General features: G+C 44.0%; 1 protein-coding gene across 2 annotated transcripts in view; it reads right to left on the bottom strand.

The window, feature by feature from the left end:
* Nucleotides 1-24703, bottom strand: part of LIMCH1 (LIM and calponin homology domains 1) — a 215049-nt gene that overhangs the window by 104117 nt on the left and 86229 nt on the right. For both annotated transcript variants that reach the window (XM_053403907.1, XM_053403908.1), the window contains exon 2: nucleotides 11894-11963. In XM_053403907.1, coding sequence (XP_053259882.1) covers nucleotides 11894-11963 — 70 coding nt within the window. The remainder of the gene's footprint in view (nucleotides 1-11893; nucleotides 11964-24703) is intronic.

The raw sequence follows: 24703 nt of genomic DNA, 5'->3' as shown, positions 1-24703 counted from the left end.
CTTAGTTTGCTTTTCTTTTTAGTCATCCTTCACATGTGCACAGATAAAAGCTTTCTCAAAGTAGCCATGCATTTGCTGACATGAAGATTAAGCAGCATTAAGCAGCTAATAGTCCAAATTTAGGAACAGCCTCGCACTTTCACAGCCTGTGCTGCAACAAAAAAGAAAGTGGGGGAATGTCCCTGGTATCTTTTGGAGAAGGGAAGGGAAGGGTGGGAATTAAAACCTACAGGAAATTCTGGCATTTCTACTCCATGTAACTTTGTAAAAGGGCTTTTCTGGGCTCATATCCATTATGAAAAAAAGACTGGGACCAAGAAAGAAATTTGCTTTGAGGAGTTTTTCTGACAAGGCTCCTTTTCTGTTCAAAACAGCTGCTGTCAGATGACTCAATGATTCCCCCCTTTTCTCATTTATTTCCATAAGCTGAGTCCTAAGCAACAGTGAAAGGCACTGGCCACAATCCAGCACTAGGTTAGTTAAATAAATGGGATTTAAGTATGCATAACCATATGCTAGATTGCAGCCATTTTATTTTCTCAGCGCAGGGCTGAGCGGTGCGTATTCCATGCTTAACCTTAAAAAAAAACACAACAACAACTCTTGCTATCTGGTTTGTGCAAACTGGGCATATTTTCACACCTATTCTTACTTTGAATTTAATTCTACTTTCAAATGTAACATTTTTTAAAAAATTATGAAAGCTGTTTGGTAAAGACGGGGGTGGGTAGAGAGGGAAATGTAGAGAGAAAAGGGGCTGGGGGCAAGCAAAATCAGCAAAAGGGTTTTAACACAAGTCTTTTTTGCTGCTGTTTATTTGTAAAGAGCTAAAAAGAGTGAGGGGGAGAGAATACCAATTAGAAATGAGCCAGGACAGAACAATGGCTGCCTGCAAATGGCAGTTAGCAAACCTGGAGGCCTGCCTTGGGAATGTGCACTCCTGCCCCAAATGTATGACCCCTTCCCAGGAGAAAATCTCCCCTCCTTTCTTAACACCCACCTCAAACCACTGTTAACATCAATGCCGACAAACTACTTACAGACCCTCCAAGTGTCCCTATTTCCCAGGGACGCCCCTGATTTAGAGAAACCATCCCGGTTTCTCATTTGATCCCAGAATGTCCTGCTTTTCCTTAGGAAGTAATAATAAAAATAATTAATAATAATTTAGTATTTATAGCCCGCCCATCTGGCTGAGTTTTCCCAGCCACTTTGGGAGGCTCCCAATCAAGTGTTAAAAACAGTACAGCGTTAAATATTAAAAACTTCCCTAAACAGGGCTGCCTTCATTTGTCTTTTAAAGATAGGATAGCTGCTTATTTCCTTGACATAAGGGTGCTTATTTCCTTGAAGGGAGGGTGTTCCACAGGGTGGGCACCACTACCGAGAAGGCCCTCTGTCTGGTTCCCTGTAACCTCACCGCCAGAAGGCCCTCGGTGCTGGATCTCAGTGTCCGGGCTGAACGATGGGGGTGGAGACGCTCCTTCAGGTATAAGGACCGAGGCCGTTTAGGGCTTTAAAGGTCAGCACCAACACTTTGAATCATGCTCAGAAACGTACTGGGAGCCAATGCAGATCTCTCAGGACCGGTGTTATGTGGTCCCGGCGGCCGCTCCCAGTCACCAGTCTAGCTGCCGCATTCTGGATTAATTGCAGTTTCCGGGGCATTTTCAAAGGTAGCCCCACGTAGAGCGCATTGCAGTAGTCCAAGCGGGAGATAGCTAGAGCATGCCCCACTCTGGTGAGACAGTCTGTGGGCAGGTAGAGTCTTAACCTACCAGGTGGAGCTGGTAGACAGCCGCCCTGGACACAGAATTAACCTGCGTCTCCATGGACAGCTGTGAGTCCAAAATGACTCTCATATTTTCCATATTTTCACTGGAGAAAGGCAATCCTGTATGGGGAAGTTTTGTTTAATGTTTAATGTTTTATGGTGTTTTGATATATGTTAGAAGCTGCCCAGAGTGGCTGGGGCAACCCAGTAAGATGTGTGGGGTATAAATAGTACAATTATCATTATGGAATGGGACGCCCCTATTTTCATCGGAGAAATGTTGGAGGGTATATAATTATAGTTGAGGGGTGGAGTGGGGATGTTGCTCTAGGGAAGAGACGATCCATTGGGTCTGTATTCCCAAGACTGGCTTCAGATCTGTTAAAAGTGTGGATAGCCAAGCTACAATCATTATGGAAAACTCCAACAGGGATCCAGCCGTGGTCTACACAGCCGGTATCACACCTGCAAGAATAAGATATTACCAAGAACTGTGCTGTTGCAGATAAAGACAGATTTTGTGTACACAAAAGATCCTGGGGAAAGGGAGTCGATGATAAGGGCAATTTAGTTCCTTTATCTTTCCAGAACCATACACAAGGATAAATATAAGCCACGAGGGTTAAGTTAGGATTTGCAAACAAATGAAGCGGGCATTCATATATCACGTCATCTTTCCTTATCTAAAGTCAACTTGAATGGCAGCAATGGGCAAATACAGAGCGTTCAATTGTCACAACTCATCTCGGGGTTCCACCCCCTTCAGAACCCAGATGCTACACAGCAAGCTTTTCTGAATGTTTATATTAATGACCAAAAAAAAAAGAGGACGGTGGTACCTTGTGGACCCAATATTGCGGGTAGTAATGGTGAATGCTTTAAAAAGAAGCATCCTTTGTTTAGCACTGTGCACCAGCCAGGAAAGCCATCGTGCAGGGAAGTAGTTTAACCCCAAAAGCAGGTTCATCTTACTGGTAGCTGAAGGTGCAACTCCTGCTGCATCAAATGCATTTGTGTCAAATCCTACAAAACCGCAACAAATTTTTCAGCAATGCCAAATGCATTTTCACCAGCACAACAAGCAATATTTCCACTTTCCAGAAAACAGTAAACAAGAGCGAGGTGCAGCTCAATGAAACTGCAGGCTCTTCCAATATACGAAACCATGGGACTCTCCAGAAGTTGTTGAACTCCCGTTCCCATCGATCGTCAGTAATGATGGGTGATGCAGTGCAACTTGAGGGCCACAGATTCCTAACCCTGCACACAATTAAAGGTTTGCTTTAACTGACATCATTCACCGTTCACAGAGGCAAAACTGCCTGTTAACTCTTGCTATAGTTGCTATAGTCCTCTGAGCTCAAGACTTTCAGAAAGAAAGGATCCCGCTATTAGGTATGTTTTTATTTCCAACCCAAAGAGAAATAATCAAAGAAAGCTTTTTCCTGAATACTTCTGCCCTTTTCATGCAATAGCCCCTAAGTACGAACACACAACTTACAGCTCAACCGAGGAACGAAGAAAGATCCCTCTCTTAAGGCTGCTCGTCTCTCCAAGAGCCATAATTCAAATGGAAACAGGATGGGGAAATGGAATGGACAATAAATCTGTGAGATGAGTCCAGAGAAGTCCGATATAAAATGAGCAGGCACACGTACAAAACAGAAACTCATTTGGGAATGGGATGTGCTTTAACCCCTTCCCTCCCAGAAAGCTCTGTTCCAACTATAGCTGTCCAAGCATTGTTCCAGCACCCAGGGTCCTGACCGCAGTTTTGGCTTTCAAGTCCAATTTTGAGAGGTTAGCTCTGGGGTCAGGCCATAGGAAATAACCGGTTAGCTATGACAAGAGTCTACACCGCAGAAGCCACAGCCAACTGTTGCAACACAGTGGTAGAGATGTTTCGACATTCCATCTTCACTCTCGGTCTGCAAAAGTGCTGGGGGGATATCAATGTGCACAGAATACCATGATTGTCTCTTACGTGGTTTTCAGGAGGAGGCTAGGAGAGTCCTCTTATGCCCTTCCTTGCACAACTGCCCTGGGAGCAGGCTGGCAGCATCCTGAATCTTGAGTTATCTGATGGGAGGCAGTGATGGCCACTGTTAAGTTGTGGGTGAACATATCAGACGACACAGCGATTCTTCAAACAGCTCTTGTTTATTCATAGGCCAGAACAGAACTGAACTGAAGAGTTCAGTCAGCCTGCTTATATAGAGCTCCAGTACAACGTAACTGTAACAACTTTCTGTAACTATCCAATCACTGAACGTCACTTTCAATCCCTTATTTGCATATGTGGACCTGAGTGAAAACTATCTACAGTATCCCCCTGCTGGCCCAGGGTGAGAACTTCAGTACATAACAGCCACCAACATGGATGTCTTTAAAATAGACAAATATGCAAAACGGGCAAATCAATGGACAAGAGGGCTATCCAAGTCTCCGAGCCTTGACGGTTATGCTCTTCCTCCAAAGTCAGGGGCAGTAATGTTGCCAGAAACCACAGGAAGCAAAAGGGCTCTTGGGCTCGAATCTGCCTAGTGGGTTTGTCACAGGTTGGCCACTGTGAGAACAGGGATGTTAATTTAGATGGGCCATTGGTCTGATCCAGCAGACACTTCTTGTGTCCTTACGTTCCCGCACTCCACATTATCCCCTACAACTCCCTCATGGAATGAATTCTGGGAGGCCAAACAATCGCTTCCATAGGGACTCAGAGACAGCACTCCGATGCTGATGCTGATGCTGATGATAATAATATTAATAATAACAATAATTTTATTTATATCCCACACTCCCCAGCCGAAGTTGGGTTCAGAGTGGCTAATAACAGTAAAAATAACACAGTTTACATCACATCACAATCAATTAATTGAAATACATTCTAAAATCAATTCAATTATAGAGCCAAATTAATGGCAACCATTGGGCTAGACTTCTATGAGGATTACAGAAGGAGGGGGTCAGACTGTGCCTTGGCCAGCTCTGCCTTGCAGGCCCTGAGGAAACAGCTCTGCCTTGCAGGCCCTGCGGAAAGATGTCAAGTCCCGCAGGGTCCTAGTCTCTTGTGACAGAGCGTTCCACCAGATTGGGGCCATGGCCGAAAAAGCCCTGGCTCTGGTTGAGGCCAGCCTAACCTCCCTGTGACCCGGGATCTCCAAGATGTTTTTATTTGAAGACTGTAAGGTCCTCTGTGGGACAGACCAGGAGAGGCGGTCCCATAGGTACGAGGGTCCTAGGCCGTATAGGGCTTTAAAGGTTAAAACCACCACCTTAAACCTACTCCACTGGGAGCCAGTGCAGCTGGTATAGCACTGGCTGAATGTGATCCCTCTCCATTTATCAGGGACAACAGGGCTAGCATTCAGCTACCTTCCCACTTTGGGCACAGTACAACCTGTTCTTTTCGCTGTGAAATCCCACTCTTTTGCCCTGTAGAACGCACCCAGAACCCCAGAGTTTGGCATGAACATACTCTAGGCCCCAGCAGCCGAATTATACCAGGTTTCATTAAGAATGGAAAAGGAAGAGAGAAGGACAAAATGGAGAAAGCAGAATGTGGAAAATAAAAAGAGCTCTTTAGCTCAGACCTACTTATGCTGACGCAGGTGGCGCTGTGGGTTAAACCACAGAGCCTAGGACTTGCTGATCAGAAGGTCGGCGGTTCGAATCCCCGCGACAGGGTGAGCTCCTGTTGCTCGGTCCCTGCTCCTGCCAACCCAGCAGTTTGAAAGCACATCAGAGTGCAAGTAGATAAATAGGTACCGCTCCGGTGGGAAGGTAAACGGCATTTCCGTGCGCTGCTCTGGTTCGCCAGAAGCGGCTTAGTCATGCTGGCCCCATGACCCGGAAGCTGTACGCCAGCTCCCTCAGCCAATAAAGTGAGATGAGCACCGCAACCCCAGAGTCGGCCACGACTGGACGTAATGGTCAGGGGTCCCTTTACCTTACCCACATTGTTTTGAGTGACAGCCAACACGATTCTTAAGCCAATCAGAGCACAGATCACGTTTGCCAGGTAACCCGTGTGACACCTTTCCAAGCATTGGGGGGGAGGGTGCAGACTACCTGTGGGAAGGCAAAAATGACTATTGCCGGTGGACATTGCCGCCCAGATTTCTCAACTTTCCAGCCTACAATATCCTGTGCTTGTGGGGCTACCCTGCCCCCCATCAACACTTAACAGTAACAGAAGGAAGTGTGGAGTGAAAACAGAAACCGTTGCCCTGACAAACTGTGAAGAAATCCGCTTTGAGGATGTTTAACAGTTAAAGAAAAACCAAAGAAATCATTATTTCTTTGCAAAACAATGGATATTCCAAATGCAGCTATAATTAATCTGCTTTGTGCCAGCATGGCTCTCTTTTAAAAACAGTAAACAAAATCCCTGATGATTTGCCAGCACCTACACCCAGGCAAATTCTTCACATTTCTTATTATTTTTCTTTGTCATGCAAATGTATTCCACTGTGAAATACAAACAGAACTCTCGCTTTTCTCACAGAAAAATTCCACTTATTTTTGGAACGAGAGTTTAACCAATTTAACTGCATTAATTTAACATTTGACACACAAACACACGGAGTCTGCAAGTATCTTCGGCTCGCTGCGTCAAAAGCCAGACCCCACAGCCCTTTCTGCTCCTAGTGACACTTGCAAGCTGAGACAGGGCAGGTGGCCTTAAGATAAAAGGGTCTTCTCAGCAGTGGCTCCTTTCAGATGGAATGTCTTCCCCATCGAGGCTCAGGTGGCACCTCCTTCATGACCTGTTTTATTCTCACATGCTATTCTTTTTTATTATCACAAACCTGATGCCTTTATTATACCAGGTCTTCACGTGGCTGCTTTATTCTGGAGTTGTTAGGTTTGTACTCCTTGCTACTTGGCGTACAACCTTCTAGCCTCATCGCTCTTTCGGAATTAGGGCTTTAGGTTTGGGTAGCTTTGCTGGTTACTGCATGGTGCTGATAATGCCAAGGTTGCAGGTTTGATCCCCATTTAGGACAACTGCATATTCCCGCATTGCAGGAGGTTGGACTGGATGATTCTGAGGGTCTCTTCCAACTCTACAATTCTATGATTCTATGATTTACAGAACTGTATCCTTACTGATTTTGTTGTTTTACATTGCTTTTAACTGTGGGTGACACCTGATATTGTTTTATTGCTGCACAGAATTGCATTTTTGTTGATTTGGCTATTTTGAGTTTTTGAAATACACACACATACAGTCCTACCTTGGAAGTCGAATGGAATCTGTTCCGGAAGTCCGTTCGACTTCCAAAATGTTCGGAAACCAAAGCGCGGCTTCCGATTGGCTGCAGGAAGGTCCTGCAGCCAATTGGAAGCCACACTTTGGTTTCCGAACGTTTTGGAAGTCAAACAGACTGCAGCCAATCGGAAGCCACGGAAGCCCTGTTGGACGTTCAGCTTCAAAAAGAATGTTCGAAAACCAGAACAGTCATTTCTGGGTTTTGATCGTTTGGGAGCTTTGTTCAGGAGCCAAGGCGTTTGAGATCCAAGGTATGACTGTATATATAGTTCACATTTTTGTTTATTATTAAGAATAATATTATTAGGAACCCACCAGTTAAGCAGAGGCCCCATGATGGGCTACATAATATAAAAATACCCCGAAAAAAACATTATAAAATCACAATGAAACATAATAAAAGCAACAGCAAATCATTGAGGGTGTGGCTCAATTTAAAAAAAATAAATCACTGCCCCTCAACCCTTGGAAATGTAGGAAACTTTTTCCATGGTTGCCCCTAGACCAGAGAAAGGAAACCTGTTGCCCTGTATTGGTTGTTGGACTCTAACGCCCATCATCCTTGACCACTGGCCATGCTGCCTGGGGCAACCATGGAAAAAGTGTCCCACATTTCACTGCTCCTTGAACTACATTTGGCAACGACACCATGAGCATGGCCTCCAGAGCTGATCTGAAGTTCAAGGAGGTCACTATTCAGAACAGACTCAACGAAGTCAATGGACTTGCACAACTATTTCATTGGGTCTATGTGGAGTGTGACTAATGCTGCCCTATATTTCTTGTTCAGCGCCTGGAGAATGACAATTATTGGACAACTGACAGAGCTTTAAAAACAGTAATATATATATTAGAACAAGACTCCAAAAGACAGGCAGTTCTCACTCCTATAACCTGGTTTCTACCAAGTTCCTGTAGATTCCCAAGCCAAAATAAACTTCCTAAGAAAATAATCTAATAAGCATCCAGTTTTCCAGGAAACTGTTCTTTATTATCCATTTTGCTACAGTTCTCTTTCTTGTACGGTTGCAGTCATTTACGAAAGGTTTGAGCGTTTTTATAGAGAATTTTCTTTCCCTGACTTCTATACACAAACTCTTTCTAAAGCATGTCTGCAAGCCAATATTGCTCTCTTCATTAGGGTTGAAACCAAGAGCCAAAAGGAGCCGTGAGCCAGAGTGCAGCTATAGTTCAGCCGCTCGGTTTCGCCTTCCCCAATTTCCTACTATTATTTCTGACTCCTTTTTCACACACCCTCTGAGGCAAATGTCTGAAATTCCCATAGGGATAGCGTTAAGGAACTGAAGTAATGCTACAAACGCCACCCAACCCCAGTCAAACAAAAGATAAGCCCAAAATAAGTTCATTCTTTTTTTCTCTCACAGTGACACTATTCAGAGACAGGAAGGAAATTTGAGGAGAAAAAGAGAGAGCCTTCCTACAGAAATGCTATCTCGAGACTTCAAAGCTATGATAGCCATTTGCCCCCAGAGTGACACATAATGTCTATACATTCGCTTAAAAAAATAAAGCATCTCCTGAAATTCTACACCATGGGGAACACGCAAGGTGATGGATTCTCTCTATACAGTGGTACCTTGGGTTAAGTACTTAATTCGTTCCGGAGGTCCGTTCTTAACCTGAAACTGTTCTTAACCTGAAGCACCACTTTAGCTAATGGGGCCTCCCGCTGCCACCGCGCTGCCAGAGCACGATTTCTGTTCTCATCCTGAAGCAAAGTTCTTAACCCGAGGTACTATTTCTGGGCTAGAGGAGTCTGTAACCTGAAGCGTCTGTAACCTGAAGCGTATGTAACCCGAGGTATCACTGTACTGTGAGATACCAGCAGCCGCTCAAAACAAAACAGGTCACATGTCAGTCCTTTATACATTAACAGGAACAAGCAGATCCAACAACCAATAAATAACTAGCACAGAATCACAGAACTGGAGAGTTGGAAGAAATGACGGCCATCTCGTTCAACCCTCTGCAATGCAAGAATCTCAGCTGAAGCATCCATGACAGATGTCCATCCAACCTCTGCTTTAAGACTTCCAGTGAAGGAGAGTCCACTACCTTCCGAGGTAGACATTTCCATTTTTCAACAGCTCTTACTGTCAGAAAGTTCTTTAAAATATATTGCATATGCATGCACTTAAAGCTCTTGTAATAACTATCACCATTTGTAAGCATTCTGCACTATTCATAGCTGCTGGTTCTTTAAAAGCTTTCCGATCTCAGCTTTGCACAAAGAGCAAATTATGGGATCCATTTCCCCATTCCCACCCAAATGGTGCAATGAACCACATTTAAAAACTCCTTTAAGAAACAGTGCATGACTGAGAAGAAATTGCCATGTATTCATGCACTGTATGACAAGCATGCACTGCTGGCTACATATTTGTATTTTTTCAAGCAAGTTTTCAGAAAGATTCCAGAACAGACATCCAGATTTCGGCAAAGCCAATGTCTAGAGTTTAGAAAAAATCAACCCACGTTTGGGAGTCAAAAATCACTGGCTTTCCAGAGGCCCTTTCCACTCCATTTCCACACAGTGAGTCATGCATATTCCTTTCCAGTATGTTCACCCTAGTGATTATAGACTGCTACACCAAGCCAATTGTAGATTATATAATAAACAAGATCTCATGCTAGATAAAGAAAGAAGTGTCCCACAGATGCATCAAACCACTAGCATAGAGAGAGACACATCTGCAAGTATACAGTTTGTATTATTTATTTCCCTAGACACACTGCATAGAATACTTGGAGCAAAGGAAGATTCTACAGTTAGAATTTCTACTCAGTTGATATTCTTAATACGCCAATAGCAGATGGGAAGCTTGATCTCTTCCCCTCGGGAATCATCTTCTTCTTCTTCTTTGGCGATCACTCATAGCCAAATCAGATGGTCTTCCATGAACATGGTCTTAACAGTGAGTCCATAAGTGACTGTGGAGACCAGTTCTGGGTCCACACATCCTTCCACAGTGGAGCATAGGTTTCCAGGTAGGAGTTGATCATGGTGAGAGTTTGCCAAATGTGTCTTCCTCTTAGCTTGTTTCTCTCTTTCGTCCTGAGTTCATGCTTCTTCAAAGTCCATAACACCTTTGATAAAGGCTGTTCTCCAATTGGAGCGCTCACAGTTCCCTGTTCCCAGTTATCAGTGTTTATACAACATTTGTTGACATTTGCCTTGGGAGCCTTTTTAAACCATTTTTGCTGTCCATCGGTATTTCGCTTTCTATTCTTGAGTTGGGAATAGAGTAGTTGCTTTGGAAGACGATAATAAGGCATCCGAACAACATCCAAAGCCTTAAGCCCCAACGTGATAGGATGGTTGCATACCCGTATGTCCGCTACAAAGCTTCAGGAAGGAACAACATGCAGTAGACACACCTCAAATTTTCCGCAGCCAATTGCATCTGCTTTCTCCAACTGTTCACTCAATACATTTCTCTTGGCCAGGCTCCATGAGGCAAAGTAAGAGAGATGTGGTTGCTGGAGAGATGTGATTGGCGAGGAGGAGGACAACAGTTTCGAGGGCGGGAAAGGGGTTCAGTTTAATTTTCCTGCTACAAAATCTGTGTTCCAAGACCTGTGTCATGCCACCATTGTGTCTGTCTCGGAACACAGATCCTTACAACTTCATCTATCTCCCTTGATATCCTCCTTAAGCAAAATGGATGGCTGCTCCTTCATGTCTCATGCCCACTCTCAACTTTACGTTCTATCGACATATCAGCCCAGATGTCTTTCACACTGTGCTGCTCTGTGTCTGCTTCCCAACCCTAAATTTATCCTGTTGAAATGGCATCATATTCACCGTAGCAATACTACTGCATCAGGCAGAGCAAAAATGTGTAAACCTTGAAATGCATCTACTATTCACTCTATAGCCCTGTTCAGGCATCCCTGGCAACTGACAACTGCCATAGCAAGGTCAAATCAGAGCAACGCATTAGAAGAGGGTGGGTAGGTAGGGTGTTCCAACAAAGAGGCGAGGAAGAGGGAACCATCTAGCTGCCCTGTGATTAAATGGCCCATGGCCACTCCCACCCTGCTGGCTGATTGGCTGCAGCTGTCCCTCAACACAGGTGACGCGGCTGGCCATGACGTAGGGGTGAGGTGGTGGACCTCCACCCCCACGCCGGAAAACTATTGAGGCACGGCCGTCTGTGCACAACGTCGCCCACCGATATAGAGGTGAGCAGATTTGGAGTACACCTCCTGACCCCAGGCATTGATTTCCGCCAATGATTTCTGACTCCCTACCCCATACATTTGCTGTATGTGTGAATGGAGTGTACCTGAACAGGGCTCTAACTGAGAACTTAAGACTGTTGTTCCACTGCCTTTATTTTTTGAAAAATCAGTAGAACCACCACATTATTCTTCAGTAAATAGTCAATACTTTAAACAAACAATAGCTCAAGATACAGTTTCCTAAATCAGCAAAAGAAATAATTAATTACGTAACATATAAAGCAGGATATAGCCTCTGCTAAATTTAGCTCTAAGACACAGTTTTCTTAGAAGTGACTTTTACTGAAGATGCAGGAGGAATCAGGGTGCACTCAAAATAAAAACGGGACCCTGGGTGCAGTGCATTCAAAAAGTCCAAAGCAGTCATATATATATATTTTAAAATACTCTGTGATTTAAAATGTTCAGATCCTAATCGGAATGCATCCCAAGAGATTCATAAATAGCAATGTGAATTTTCACTACCGCTGCACACATTTAATAAGGCAGGTGTGCTTGCATTACTCTGGAGAAAACGGCCACCACAACACCAGGATGTAAACAAGACAACCAAAACGTCTCAGCCACAAGATACTTACCAGTCCTGCAATGGGAGTTGGCAGTCTGTTGATCTTTTTGACCAAACCAGGCTTTATGGAATTCAGCAACCTGTCACGAGAAAGGAGTGTGTCAGATGAAGGATCAGTCAGAAGACTCAACTTGCAAATTGCTTTCTCCCAGCCGGTGAGAACGCTTAACGCAGCATAGACGGCAGGGAAACCTTGAGACTATTAACTTGGGGCAAAAATTACGTAAGCCTGCAAGCGCTATTGTTTTAAGTTCAGATCGGTATCTCCAGGTCTGTCAAGAGCTTCAAGCTGCAGTGCGTACTTAAGTGGAGGCCTGAGGAATTTGAGGCATGGATTCAACCTGTACACAACTGGCTGGCTCTGGTCAAAGAAGGGAAACGCAGTGAGACTGGCCACACTTGAGCTGATTTATACCAGCAGGCCAGAAGGTCATGTGATTCCCTGACCCCTATAAAATAGGGAGCAATCAGGAGTCCTTGATCTTCCCACTACAGACTGCCTTCACCTCACTCCCTGCCTGCCTTTCCCTTGCCTCACCCTCAATTCAACTTTTAAAAGGAACTGAAGGGATGTTGGCGCAAGAAAAAAGAGTGAGGAAGGGATACCAGTGCTGATTTTCTAGAAAAAAGAGGTGCCAGAACTTACCGTGAACAAACTCCCTCATTCTTTTTCAATTGAAGCCAGCATGCTCAAGTCATTGAAAACCTCCACTGTCACATCTGTGATGTCAGTGTGACATCAAAGCACCGTGGGACCTGCAACATGCGTGTATGTGTGGATTTGATAATCACTGCATGTGGCTCAACGGCTGTGTGCGAGAGAGAAACCACTGGCTTTTGCTCAACAGCGTGATATCTGCCATCCTAGGCCTTCTCCTAATCCTACTCATTGCTTTCTGCATTTATGTGGAGTTCTTCCTTGACCCCATGAGGCTGCGCACAGACCAGCACTTTGAAGGCCTGAAGAACCTGACAGATGTGTGGTTTGTGCTCCCATTGAGACACAAGGACCTGCCATTTTGGGGCGAGGGCGCCCACCTGAGTTCCGGCTGAAAAAAAGGCCCTGATGGAAACCATGTAGCAGGACTGGTGAATCTGTAGCCCCTCAAATGTTGTTGGACTACAAGGCCCATCGTCCCCCACCCTTGCTGACGGGGGCTGATGGAAATCTCACAACAACTGAAGGGTCGCAGGTTCCCCATTCCAGATCTGCATGTTCCCTTCATAACAAACTGGAACAGTTGACGCATGCCACAGTGTGTAGCGCTGGGTTTGACAGTGTATTATGAATTCTCTCCCCACAGAATTCATGGCACGACGGTGGACGCTGCCAAAGGTTGCAATGCCTGCATGGAGAGAATTCATCGTACAGAGATATTTCTGGATTTTTCCACAGGTGACATTTGGACGAGACATCTGATCAACGTTCTGGTCACCTCCCAACTCTTGAAGGCTGCTCGGGAGCTGAACTCAATTAAAGCAGAATATGGCTGCCAGAATATTAGCCAGTTCAGACTGGTGAAATCACAGCACATCAATTCTGCAGGAGTCACGCTACTGGCTGCCTCCTTGCTTCTGGGCCCAATTCACTGGTGCTTAATGCTAAAACCCTAAGATGCTTGGTACCCATATATCTAGAAGAGCGCATCTCACTGTACTAGCCTGCCAGTGCCTTAAAAGACGTATTTATATGCCTGAGCCTTTTAGGAGTTTCAGCCTTGATTGCTTAACCCGCCCAGCAGTTGACTGCTTTTAGCTCCTTAATTTTATTATCATTACATTTTTTAAAAAAAAAAATTAGATTGTTGCTATATGGTTGTTTTGTTTGTTGCACCCTGCCTTGATTTTGCCATGGATGAAGGGCTATAAATATTTTAAATAAATAAAGGGGAGAAACGACAAGGATGTGTGGCCAAGAAATTGACAAGGAATGAGGAGGCAAACGAATAGGAAGGATGAAGGGGGGGGGGAATCGGGTGTGTCTCTAAAAATGGAGATGGAATGAAATGGCCATTGTTAAAGAGATTTCAAAGCTTAAGTTCTCAGAGAGAGAGAGAGAGAGACTGCGGGCTTAATATCCCTTTGAGCCAAATTCCCAAGATCAGAGGGTCATTTTTCAGTCTATGGAAGGTTTAGGTTTATCTAGCAGCTAGCTCCTACCACAGAAATAAATTTCTAAATCCTGAGCCCCTGATTACCACTATTGGTTTTTTTCCACTCATTTATCAGTTGGTGGGGGGAGGTGTTTCTGATGCTCAGCCACTCCACATCAGATCTTAGTTTCCCTTACCTTTAAAATATCGAGTCCCAACACCTTTATCTAAGTCACTGATGGGAGGTACGAATGGGGAAATATCAAGCATAATAATAACAACAGTAATTATTTGGGATTTGGATGTGATGAAGACCTTCAGGGTATTTTCCTTCCATTCCCAGCACCTAACCATCATGGCTTACAACTCGAGTGAGCAGCGTAACAGGAATGTGAGAATGTGTGATCTGCCAATCAAGCAGCTGCTAACACTACAAGTGATGTGTGTGGAAGATCCCTTAGATCCAGGGATCCCCCCCCCAACCAGCTGGAATTCACTGGACTGCTGTTCCAGCACCTCTCAGGTGGGCGCCATTGCCATTATAATAGAACAAGGGAGGCGTTCATGTGAGTTCCGGCACCTCTTTTTTCTAGAAAAATAGCACTGCTTAGGTCCCTTAATTTCCCAGTAGTGATGTATGGAAGTGAGAGCTGGACCATAAAGAAGGCTGGTCACCAAAGAATTGATGCTTTTGAATTATGGTGCTGGAGGAGACTCCTGAGAGTCCCATGGACTGCAAGAAGATCAAACCTCTCCATTCTGAAGGAAATCAGCCCTGAGTGCTCACTGGAAGGACAGATCCTGAAGCTGAGGCTCCAATACTTTGGCCACCTCATGAGAAGAGAAGAAACCCTGGGAAAGACCCTGATGTTGGGAAAGATGGAGGGCACAAGGAGAAGGGGACGACAGAGGGCGAGATGGTTGGACAGTGTTCTCGAAGCTACCAGCATGAGTTTGACCAAATTGCGGGAGGCAGTGGAAGACAGGAGTGTCTGGCGTGCTCTGGTCCATGGGGTCACAAAGAGTTGGACACGACTAAACGACTAAACAACAACAAGATCCCTTAAAACACCGAAAGGGAAAGATTTCACAGTAGCTTCCAAAATAATAAAGCTTACCAGGGCCTGAAGAGTTTGGGTAATTTCCCAGATCTTTGTGAGTTAACAACCAAATGGCTAGGGTCTACTCAAGCTTAACATTTGCAGACAATTTGCATGTAATGTCTGTGTGGCACACCCATGCGCCAGATGTAGGAAAGAGAAGACCAGTGTTTGGGTCCCCCCATTACATATAACTTTTATGCACATATTTTAATTGACTTGGGCCAGGGATATTATAGTTCGGGAGACTCAAGTGGGGATTCCCACGCCCCATGTTGATTAACACACCCATTATGCAAAAGCGAAGAAGCAAACCATGAGAACTGGCATCTTCCCAGTTTCATGCTATCAGCTGACAGCTGCAATGAGCACACCTACTATAATTCAGTACACACGGGGCTATGTACTCTGCACTAGAAGTATTAACCCAATGGCTCCAAAAGCTGCGCACCAAGGAAAACATGGTTACTTCTGTAACCTGTTTAAAGCGAGAAAACACTGTGCATTGTGATTCTGGTTTTGATCATGATGGGGAGGGGAAACGGGATTAGACAAAATTGTGGAGAATAAGGCTACTAGTTCTGTGTGTTGGACTAGCACATGAGTGGGCAAACTAAGGCCTGAGGGCCAGATCCGGCCTAATCGCCTTCTAAATCCAGCCCGCATACAGTCCGGGAATCAGTGTGTTTTTACATGAGTAGAATGTGTGCTTTTACTTAAAATGCATCTCTGGGTTTTTTGTGGGGCATAGGAATTCGTTTATGTATATTTTTTCCAAAATATAATCCAGCCCCCCCACAAAGTCTGAGGGACAGTGGACCAGCCCCCTGCTGAAAAAGTTTGCTGACCCCTGTAGCATCTGGGAAACTGGGATTCAAATGCCCTCTCAGCCATGAAGCTCCTGGGGTGAACTTGGGCCAGCCACTGTCGATCTCAGCCTAACCTACTTCACAGGCTTGTCGTGAGGATAAAAATGGAGAGAGGGAAAGCCATGTACACCACCTCAAGCTCCTTGAAGGGAAGGTGTGACATACTTGTGCTAATAAAGAAGAGTATGATGGCTTTGCATAAGCAGGAGAATTTGATTGCGCTCATGTCCTACGTAGAATAATAAAACCATAGAATTGTGCAGTTGGAAGGGACCACATCTAGTCCAACCCCCTGCAATGCAGGATTCTTTTTGCCCGACGTGGGGTTCGAACCCACAACCTCGAGAGTCTCATGCTCTGCTGACTGAGCTATTCTGCAGGCTTTGCCTAGGCATCTGGCTGGGCACTGTGGAAAATAAGATGCTGGGTTTTAGTCTAAACTAGCAGGTCTTTTTCTTATGTACCCAGTGCTATTTTTCTATTAAAAAAAATATTTAGGGGCACTCTCATTTTCCTACTTATACTGAAATACTGCCCCTCAGTGAGGCCAAACTTATAATCACAAAATGTTTAGGGGCATGCGTACTGCTGTACCCCCCCCCCCAAAAAAGGTACCATATGTACCTACTCTATACACTGAAGCCCAATGTCCTACTGGAAATCTCAGACTTGGCTTCTAGGATTTTGGCAAGCATAGACTTTCAGAGTCAGTGCCTTCAGCCATAAGGACTAGAAACCTCCTTTTTTTAAAAAAAAAGGACTGCAAAAGGTCCTCATGAAGCACATCCACATTCTGTGCTTCTTCTGAACTCCTGCACAATTGTGGCACACACACACACAAAATTAAGGATATTATTCACTGTTGTGTCTTGAACATCCAAAATCCAGAGTGCAGTGTTCTGTAGAATCAAAGGGGGCCGGAAATTCTGATTATTGAAGCATAAGGTTAAAATTAATCAGATAGTATTTTCTAGTTTAATCCAATCTCGGATCCAAGTAACATGCAGCTTCATAATATAGTTTGAAATCTGGAAGGGAGAAACCTCCTCTGTCTTTAATATCTGTAAATATTTTATGTTTTATCCTTGGTTTCTTCCCTTTCCATATAAATTTTGAGATATCCTTTTGCCATTTTTTGAAGCATGATGTGTTACTTATTACCAGTATTGACTGAAACAAAAATAACATTTTTGGCAATGTGTTTATCTTAATGGCTACAATTCTGCCTAATAATGATAAGTTCATTCATCCCCATATCTCTAGATTTCTTTTTATTTCGTTCCAACCCTTTTCATAGTTGTCTTTATATATGTTTGCAAGTGGTAGAGCCTGTTCACCTAGCATTTAAACATTTTTCTTCCAGGCCAGCATAATGACAACGACACCAAGTAATATTTTCCTGACTTAAGAATTTCCAGAGTTAATGCGGATACTTCCACTCACTGCCTAAATTTTCCACAGTGGAAAATATTGAGGAAAGGGGAACAGAGAGGAAGAGAGCGAGAGAGTGCAGAATTTTAAGGATGCACAAACTATGAAACTTGATTGCAGGATTTCCCCCGGCATTCCAGGCGCACGCAAAAAAGCGAATCCTGGAGGTCTTAATGCAAACGCCAAATGTCAGAAGCTGCTTGAAATAAATCTTTTAAAAATGTTTGCATTGGCCCCATTGAAGGTTAAGGAAGAGGTGAAGGGGAAGAGAGAGGAAAGGATCTGGGCTTGCAGTGGGAGGAAATGAAAAATGTGGTTAGACCACCTCTATTAATGATTAGGGACCCAAGCTTATGAGGAAGAGGAAGACAGCAAAGGAAAACCTCTCCCTATTCAGTTCTTTGCCTGAGGTATCAGAATAGAGCTATTCTTTGGCATCTTTCTTTCAATGCAGGCTGGCTTTCTTAAAAATAAAATAAAAATACTTGTTTATTCACTGAAAGCAGTAAACTAAAATTTAAGAGTCTTCTGTGTGGTCTTTCAACATTTAAGTCATATAGAAACGAAAGCAAATTGGACCCTTCAGACGCAAATAAAACAAGGTTTACTTCCTACAGAAAATATAATGATACAACAAACATGCAGAGGGCAAACACGGGTGCCTTGACTTCAAAAAGGGCTGACAGGTGAGGTCACTGTTAGGTTCTGTGCTGTCGTAAGGAAAGGCATGGGCTGCAAGGACCCAGATTCAAATCTCCATTCGTCCATAAAGCACACTGGTTGCCCCAAGCCAGTTACACTCCCCCCCCCCCTCTGAAACAAACCTAATCTTGTAAAAAGGCCTTAGCTCAGCAGCATGCAGAGGGTCCCAGATTTTATCTCAGGTAACTAATTTTTTCCTGCCAACCTAGCAGTTCGAAAGCACGTCAAAGTGCAAGTAGATAAATAGTTACTGCTCCAGCGGGAAGGTAAACGGCGTTTCCGTGCGCTGCTCTGGTTCACCAGAAGCAGCTTAGTCATGCTCGCCACATGACCCGGAAGCTGTACGCCGGCTCCCTTGGCCAATAAAGCGCGATGAGTGCCGCAACCCCAGAGTCGGCCACGACTGGACCTAATGGTCAGGGGTCCATTTACCTTTACCTTTAACTATTTTTTATTTTTTATTTTTTATTGAATTTATATACCGCCCTATACCCGAAGGTCTCAGGGCGATTCACAGAACAAAATCAGAATATAAAACCACAAAATATATAATCAAAGTAAAAACAACAACCCAATAACCCCCCAGCAACCCAATAACTAGGGTCAGGGCTGGGAAATGAAGTCCCAGACAGCTGCTTCTAATAAGTGTAGATAATACTAAGCTACATCTGTAAGGGAGACACAGAAATCTAAATAAAGACTATTATTTGTGGCACGGTATCCCTTTACGTGCATTTATTTTTGTTTCAGATTTGTCGTGGCCAATAGCTAGCACAATAAAGTTATTTGGTTTGGATTGGATACTAAGCTATATCGATCAATGATGTGACTCAGTGTAAGGCAACTATGTTCCTAATGTAACCCCACATGACTGTATTGAGAGAATAAAAAGACATATTCACTGCCCTCAGGTACCTGGACAAAAATGTGGGAAAATATATTAACAAAGGCAACTTCAAAAAGTTTACTTGACAAAAGGTAAGTTCTTTCTCTGCGGGATTTATATGGGGGGTGGGGTAAAGAAAGAAGTACAACTAGGTTCAAATATTCTTATTCTTTCTCCCATGTAAAAATGCATGAGATTTCCATCTTAGGCCTGCTGTGACACAGATGGCGCTGAGGTCTAAACCACTGAGCCTCTTGGGCTTGTCAATCAGAAAGTTGGTGGTTTGAATCCCCATGATGGGGTGAGCTCCCGTTGCTCTGTCCCTGCTCCTGCCAACCTAGCAATTTGAAAGCACACTGGTGCGAGTAGATAAATAGGTACCACTGAGTTGGGAAGGTAAACAGCGTTTCAGTGCACTCTGGCATCCGTCACGGTGTCCCGTTGCACCAGAAGCGGTTTAGTCATGCTGGCCACATGACCTGGAAAGTTGTCTGTGGGCAAACGCTGGCTCCCTCAGCCTGAAAGCGAGATGAGTGCCGCAACCCCATATTCGCCTTTGACTGGACTTAACCACCCAGGGGTCCTTTACCTTTACCTAGGCCTGTTGTACAGAAAAAAATGCACAACAGAAGTTCCCTTGCGGCTTTTGGGGCAGTGTGGTGACTTCTGAAACTGACCAGAATTTCAAAAGCAAAGGGGTCTGCCATTCAAAGTGTGTTGGGCATGGGGGAAGTCACACATTCCAGTAGGCATGTCCGAGTCCTTGTGGGATCCCAGCTTTAGGCAAAAGTTATTCCTTCCCTCTGGCTATATTATTCTCAATCCTTTTATGCAGAAGGTTATTCCGGCTGCAATTTTGCATAGCTCTCACTTGATGCACTACCTTCTACTTGTCGTTTTGGTTACGGACCCCATACCGAACTATAATATTTGTTCCTCATTACATCTTGAACAATAAAAACATAGCAGGTTGCGACTCCGGCCTGATACAAAAACAGCCTCCTGTGTCCCTGCCTGAACTTAGATCTCTGTCCTTAATGAGACTCGACGTCTCCCTCCAGGCTAGACCCAAGCCAAATCCAAGAAGCCGATAATGTTTTGGCATTAGAATATACAGCACTGTAAACCACAGGAAATCGCTAGCCTTTTGTCACATTGTGGCATGGGTCACTCACATTCATTCCATAAAGGCAAAATACCTGAATTTTTTTTGGTGTGTGTGTGTGTGTTTATACACTCACAAAGCAAAAACAACAAACTCCCCTAGCTGCATAAGTACATCACAGTGCTATTGTTAATCTTAAGCAGTGACTAATTAATCAATTAAGTACGGTAATAATAATAATAATAATAAATTTTTATTTATACCCTGCCCTTCCCGGTTCAAAAACCAGGCTCAGGGCAGCTAACAACAAATTTAAAACATTTAACTGATGCAACAAAAAACAGCATAAAATACAGTATAAAACGTGAATAACAATAAATTCAGAATTCAAAAACCAATTTAGGGGGGAAATCCATCCAATAAACATTAGATGATCACCAGGGCTAGCTGGCTAAATTAGTCCTCTTTGGGCCAGTGCGCAGACCAGGGGAGAATTAGCTGTGGGGTCTCAGAGTGGGTAATCTTCATAAAAAGGGGAGGGGGAGGGAAGGAAGGAAGGGGAATAAAAGATCAGGCTAAGTTCAAGGTGAAAGCCAGGCGGAATAGCTCTGTCTTACAGGCCCTGCGGAAGGAAGTTACCGTAAATCCTGCAGGGCCCTGGTCTCATGGGACAGAGCATTCCACCAGGTTGGAGCCATCACTGAGAAGGCCCTGGCCCTGGTGGAGGATATACACTTTACCCCCAAATAAAACTCCCATGAATGACCGGGAAAGCCTTTCAAAGTTGGGAGTACTTGCAAAATTATTACATCCAAGCGATCAGCACACCAAATGCACACTTAGCACATCTTGGAAAGCAAATGCCATTTTGGATTCTGTAGTTGGTTCCAAAAACCAGTTTCTCTCACAACTGATATGACCCCAAATGAATAAACTGTGGCAATATCTTCTGCCCTGTAGTGACGTTTGGAGCATTGAAGAGGAAAATGATAGGACACAATGGAAACATAAACATAGAACTGATCATCTCTGGCATTATTTGAAAGATAGGATACCAAACTACTGGTCTATCCTGCTCATTGGGTATCAGCTAGCTCCTCCACTCCCCATTCGCACTGATTCATAAAATCCATTAAAAAACAAGTATCATAGCCCTCACTGTGAGAATCACTTCCTTTACACTGTACAAGCCATAAGATCTTACAAGGAAGGTTTCTTTCCAGAGAAGAGGAAGATAGAATACTTTACTTTAAAACTTACAGCTGTACCTACTGGTTTTTGTAATTCAAGCAAGACTTTAAATTGGCCATTTGTTTCTGCTCATTCCAATCTCTCTGAATTCTCATTTTTAAAGGGTGTTGCTAAAAGGGGTGTTTTGATCACTTCTTTAACGCCTTTTAAAGAGACTACTCGGTATTAACAGAGAATTACTGCTTTAAAACAAACGGTTGCAATTGCAAACAGCTGCTCAAACATTTACTAGCAGGTCCGGTCCGTCTAGCTGCAGCAGTTGGGCAGGCAAAACTGACAACAGTGGTTAGACTAGATTGCCACAATACTACAGAATGGTCTTCTGCACAGATCAGCGTGCCCTATGCCGCTTCCGGAACTATAGGCTAGAGAGTGGTATGCGCTTGTAATGTACATGGAAGGGAACAACAACGAATAGGCCAGACCTTTCCCTGACAAAGGGGTGTTTACTGAGACAGTAAAGTAAAAGGGTCAGAATACTTGTTGCAGAAAGGAGCAAGGAGGGTTCTGAAGAAGAAGAAGAGGAGGAGGAGGAGGAGGAGTTTGGATTTGATATCCTGCTTTATTTACCTGAAGGAGTCTCAAAGCGGCTAACAATCTCCTTTCCCTTCCTCCCCCACAACAAACACTCTGTGAGGTGAGTGGGGCTGAGAGACTTCAAAGAAGTGTGACTGGCCCAAGGTCACCAAGCAACTGCATGTGGAGGAGCGGGGAAGCGAACCCAGTTCACCAGATTACAAGTCTACTGCTCTTAACCACTACACAGGGAGCCAAGAGTGGATGCACTGTGATGTTTTGACATCTGGGGAAATGAGAGGAATAAAGCCATAGAACCTGGAAAGCTAGAAAGATGGAGAGGGGCAATACTACCTAGTTCCCCCTCCCCACAACTTGAAATGCATATTCCTTAGCCTTTTTCCTAATTGTTATTATTATTATTTTAAATATCCAACATTACAGTCAATATTATTATAGATTGGGAGGGGGAAACCCCCCAAGCCTAGAAATTAATAAATGGTGGGATTTTGATTATCTGTGATGCGAAAGGAGAAATACAAGCTGCAGAGGAACTCCTGAGCTAGCCTATGCAGAACAACCTGGCCAAGCTAGGGCCATTAAGAAACAATACAGGGCAATGCTGTCCTGCCCCCCCTTGCCCTGAGGTGTAAACAGAGACTGGGGGTTTGGAAGGTTACCACTGTAACTGGGTGTGAGTTGTCAGGAAAAGAGTGTTTTTGGAGCAAGGTGTTCTGAGAAGAAGAAGGGAGAAGAAAGACTGGGATCCATCTTGGGCAGGCTGGCTGAAGGCTGGCTGTGAGAGATGCCTTACCAGGCATGGCCAAACTTGACCCTCCAGCTGTTTTGGGCCTACAACTCCCATCATCCCTAGCTAATAGGACCAGTGGTCAGGGTTGTAGTCCCAAAACAGCTGGAGGGCCAAGTTTGGCCATGCCTGCCTTAGACTCTAGGGCTGCACTGCTATGGGGGACAAGCCCCTCTTGAAACAACCAGGCTGTAAAATCCAGATTCCCTCTATGCAGACTGAAGGTGTAAACAGGTGAATAAACCTATTTCTTAAATCTATGACAGTCTCAATTCTACACAGGAACACAGACCCTGGGTGAGTGCCTGGAATCTTGCAGAGAGCAGGGGGTGGCACACGACTTTTGTAACAATACATTTATTACACTAATGCAATCACAGCAATATTATTCTATGCTCCTTGTAATTTAGAAAAGCGAAAGAAGAACAGTTATGTTGACCAGGAGCAGGAAAGAGCACCGTGTGTGGCACCAATACATGAAGTAAGTGAAATTACAAACTGAAGTTTGGGAGAGAGTTTGATGCGGAGAAGTCATTTTCCCAAACGTCCATCCGCAGTGTTCTGCACAGCAATGTGAGAAGTGAGCAGGGGGAGACTAGGCTTCATACATGCCACTATTGATTGAGGAAAACACAGGAAAAGAAGTGTTGGCTCAACTGCAGCATGAAGAAAACCAGCAAGGCTCTGGGTGCCTGCAATCTGTTCTACAGCACCACTAACTTAAGCAAAACTAAAAAGGAACTCAATGGGAATTGCCTCTTATTCTGGCACACAAAGACAGCTCCTGCAAAAAAAATTGCTTTACGCAGTATTAGTCAATCCAAACCACTGTGCCAGAAGCCATGAAATCACTCCTTCAAAAAACGAAAGAGCTTAGCGCCTGAGCACAGCTGCATTAGCAATTGAAACGAGTAATGTTATGAAAAACAGAAGTGTTGCTTTAAACCCAAAAAGAAGAACGGCTACTCAAAAAAGGTTTTCACACTTTCAGATCTATGGCATACTTCCTTTTACCCAGTCTGTTACTATAATACGCACATTCCTTTCCAAGTCACCATGTACACATATTTTTGTTGAAGACAGATTTGATGAGAGACTCGTGTATTATGTACTGAGATATCTGGACCATAGAATGGAACGTAATAGTAAGAACCATCTCTTCAACTTTCCCTTACACTGAAAAGTTTCAACAGAAGCAAGTTGCAGGTGTATTAAACCTGGCTGCATATACTTTGGCCAGCCTTCAATTAGTCTGAGCACCTGGAAACCCAAACCAGCTTGCTTTTAGCTGGGAAAAGAGCTTCAAAATACCACGCTCCATTTTAATCTTTCTTCAGGTCCCTTCAGATTTCCCTCATGCACACCAGTTGCAAATAAGACATCGCTTTTCATCTCTCAGTGCAGTGAAAACAAAGCACGATCTGGTCTAATCAGGGGTATATTTTTTTAAAAAAAGCCTCTAACAGTGAAACAGGAAGCGCATATATCACACAAACAAACGAGAACATCAATGTGAAGCAAACCACAAAATAAGCACAAGTGAATATAGTTTTAATATAAATTACTCTGCAGTTGTTAAAGTCATAGATCATTTGAACTTGGGGTTACAAGCGACGTACTTTTTTGAGGCCTACATTTGAGACAGCAAATGTGCCTTTCCTTTCTGGTAACACTATCACAATCATACCACGGAGGGAGGAACATCTTTTACATGCCCATAATAGTTGTATGAATACTTTAATCTCCCCAGCATCATAACCTCTGGAATGTTCTTTCTCAACAGGATTCAGTCTGCCCCTCATTTTGTCCTCAGGGTTCAAGAATATGAAATCTATGAGCCTTACATGGAAGGGGAGCACTTATCCATACCTAGACGCCACATGCACGAGTTTTGCTGAGAAAATCAACCAGTTTAAAACCAGACATGCACCATTTTTTACTGGGGTGAGGCACATGTTGCTATTTTCTAACGTTGCTAACTGTAGCAAAGCACAAAATGGTAAGTTGCTTTTAATGCTGTGAAGGTAGGTAAAGGTAAAGGACCCCTGGACGGCTCAGT

This window comes from Podarcis raffonei, chromosome 9, assembly GCF_027172205.1.
Source record: "Podarcis raffonei isolate rPodRaf1 chromosome 9, rPodRaf1.pri, whole genome shotgun sequence".
Lineage (NCBI taxonomy): Eukaryota > Metazoa > Chordata > Lepidosauria > Squamata > Lacertidae > Podarcis > Podarcis raffonei.
Note: the sequence above shows the minus strand (reverse complement) of the source record. Positions and strands in the feature narration are given on the sequence as shown.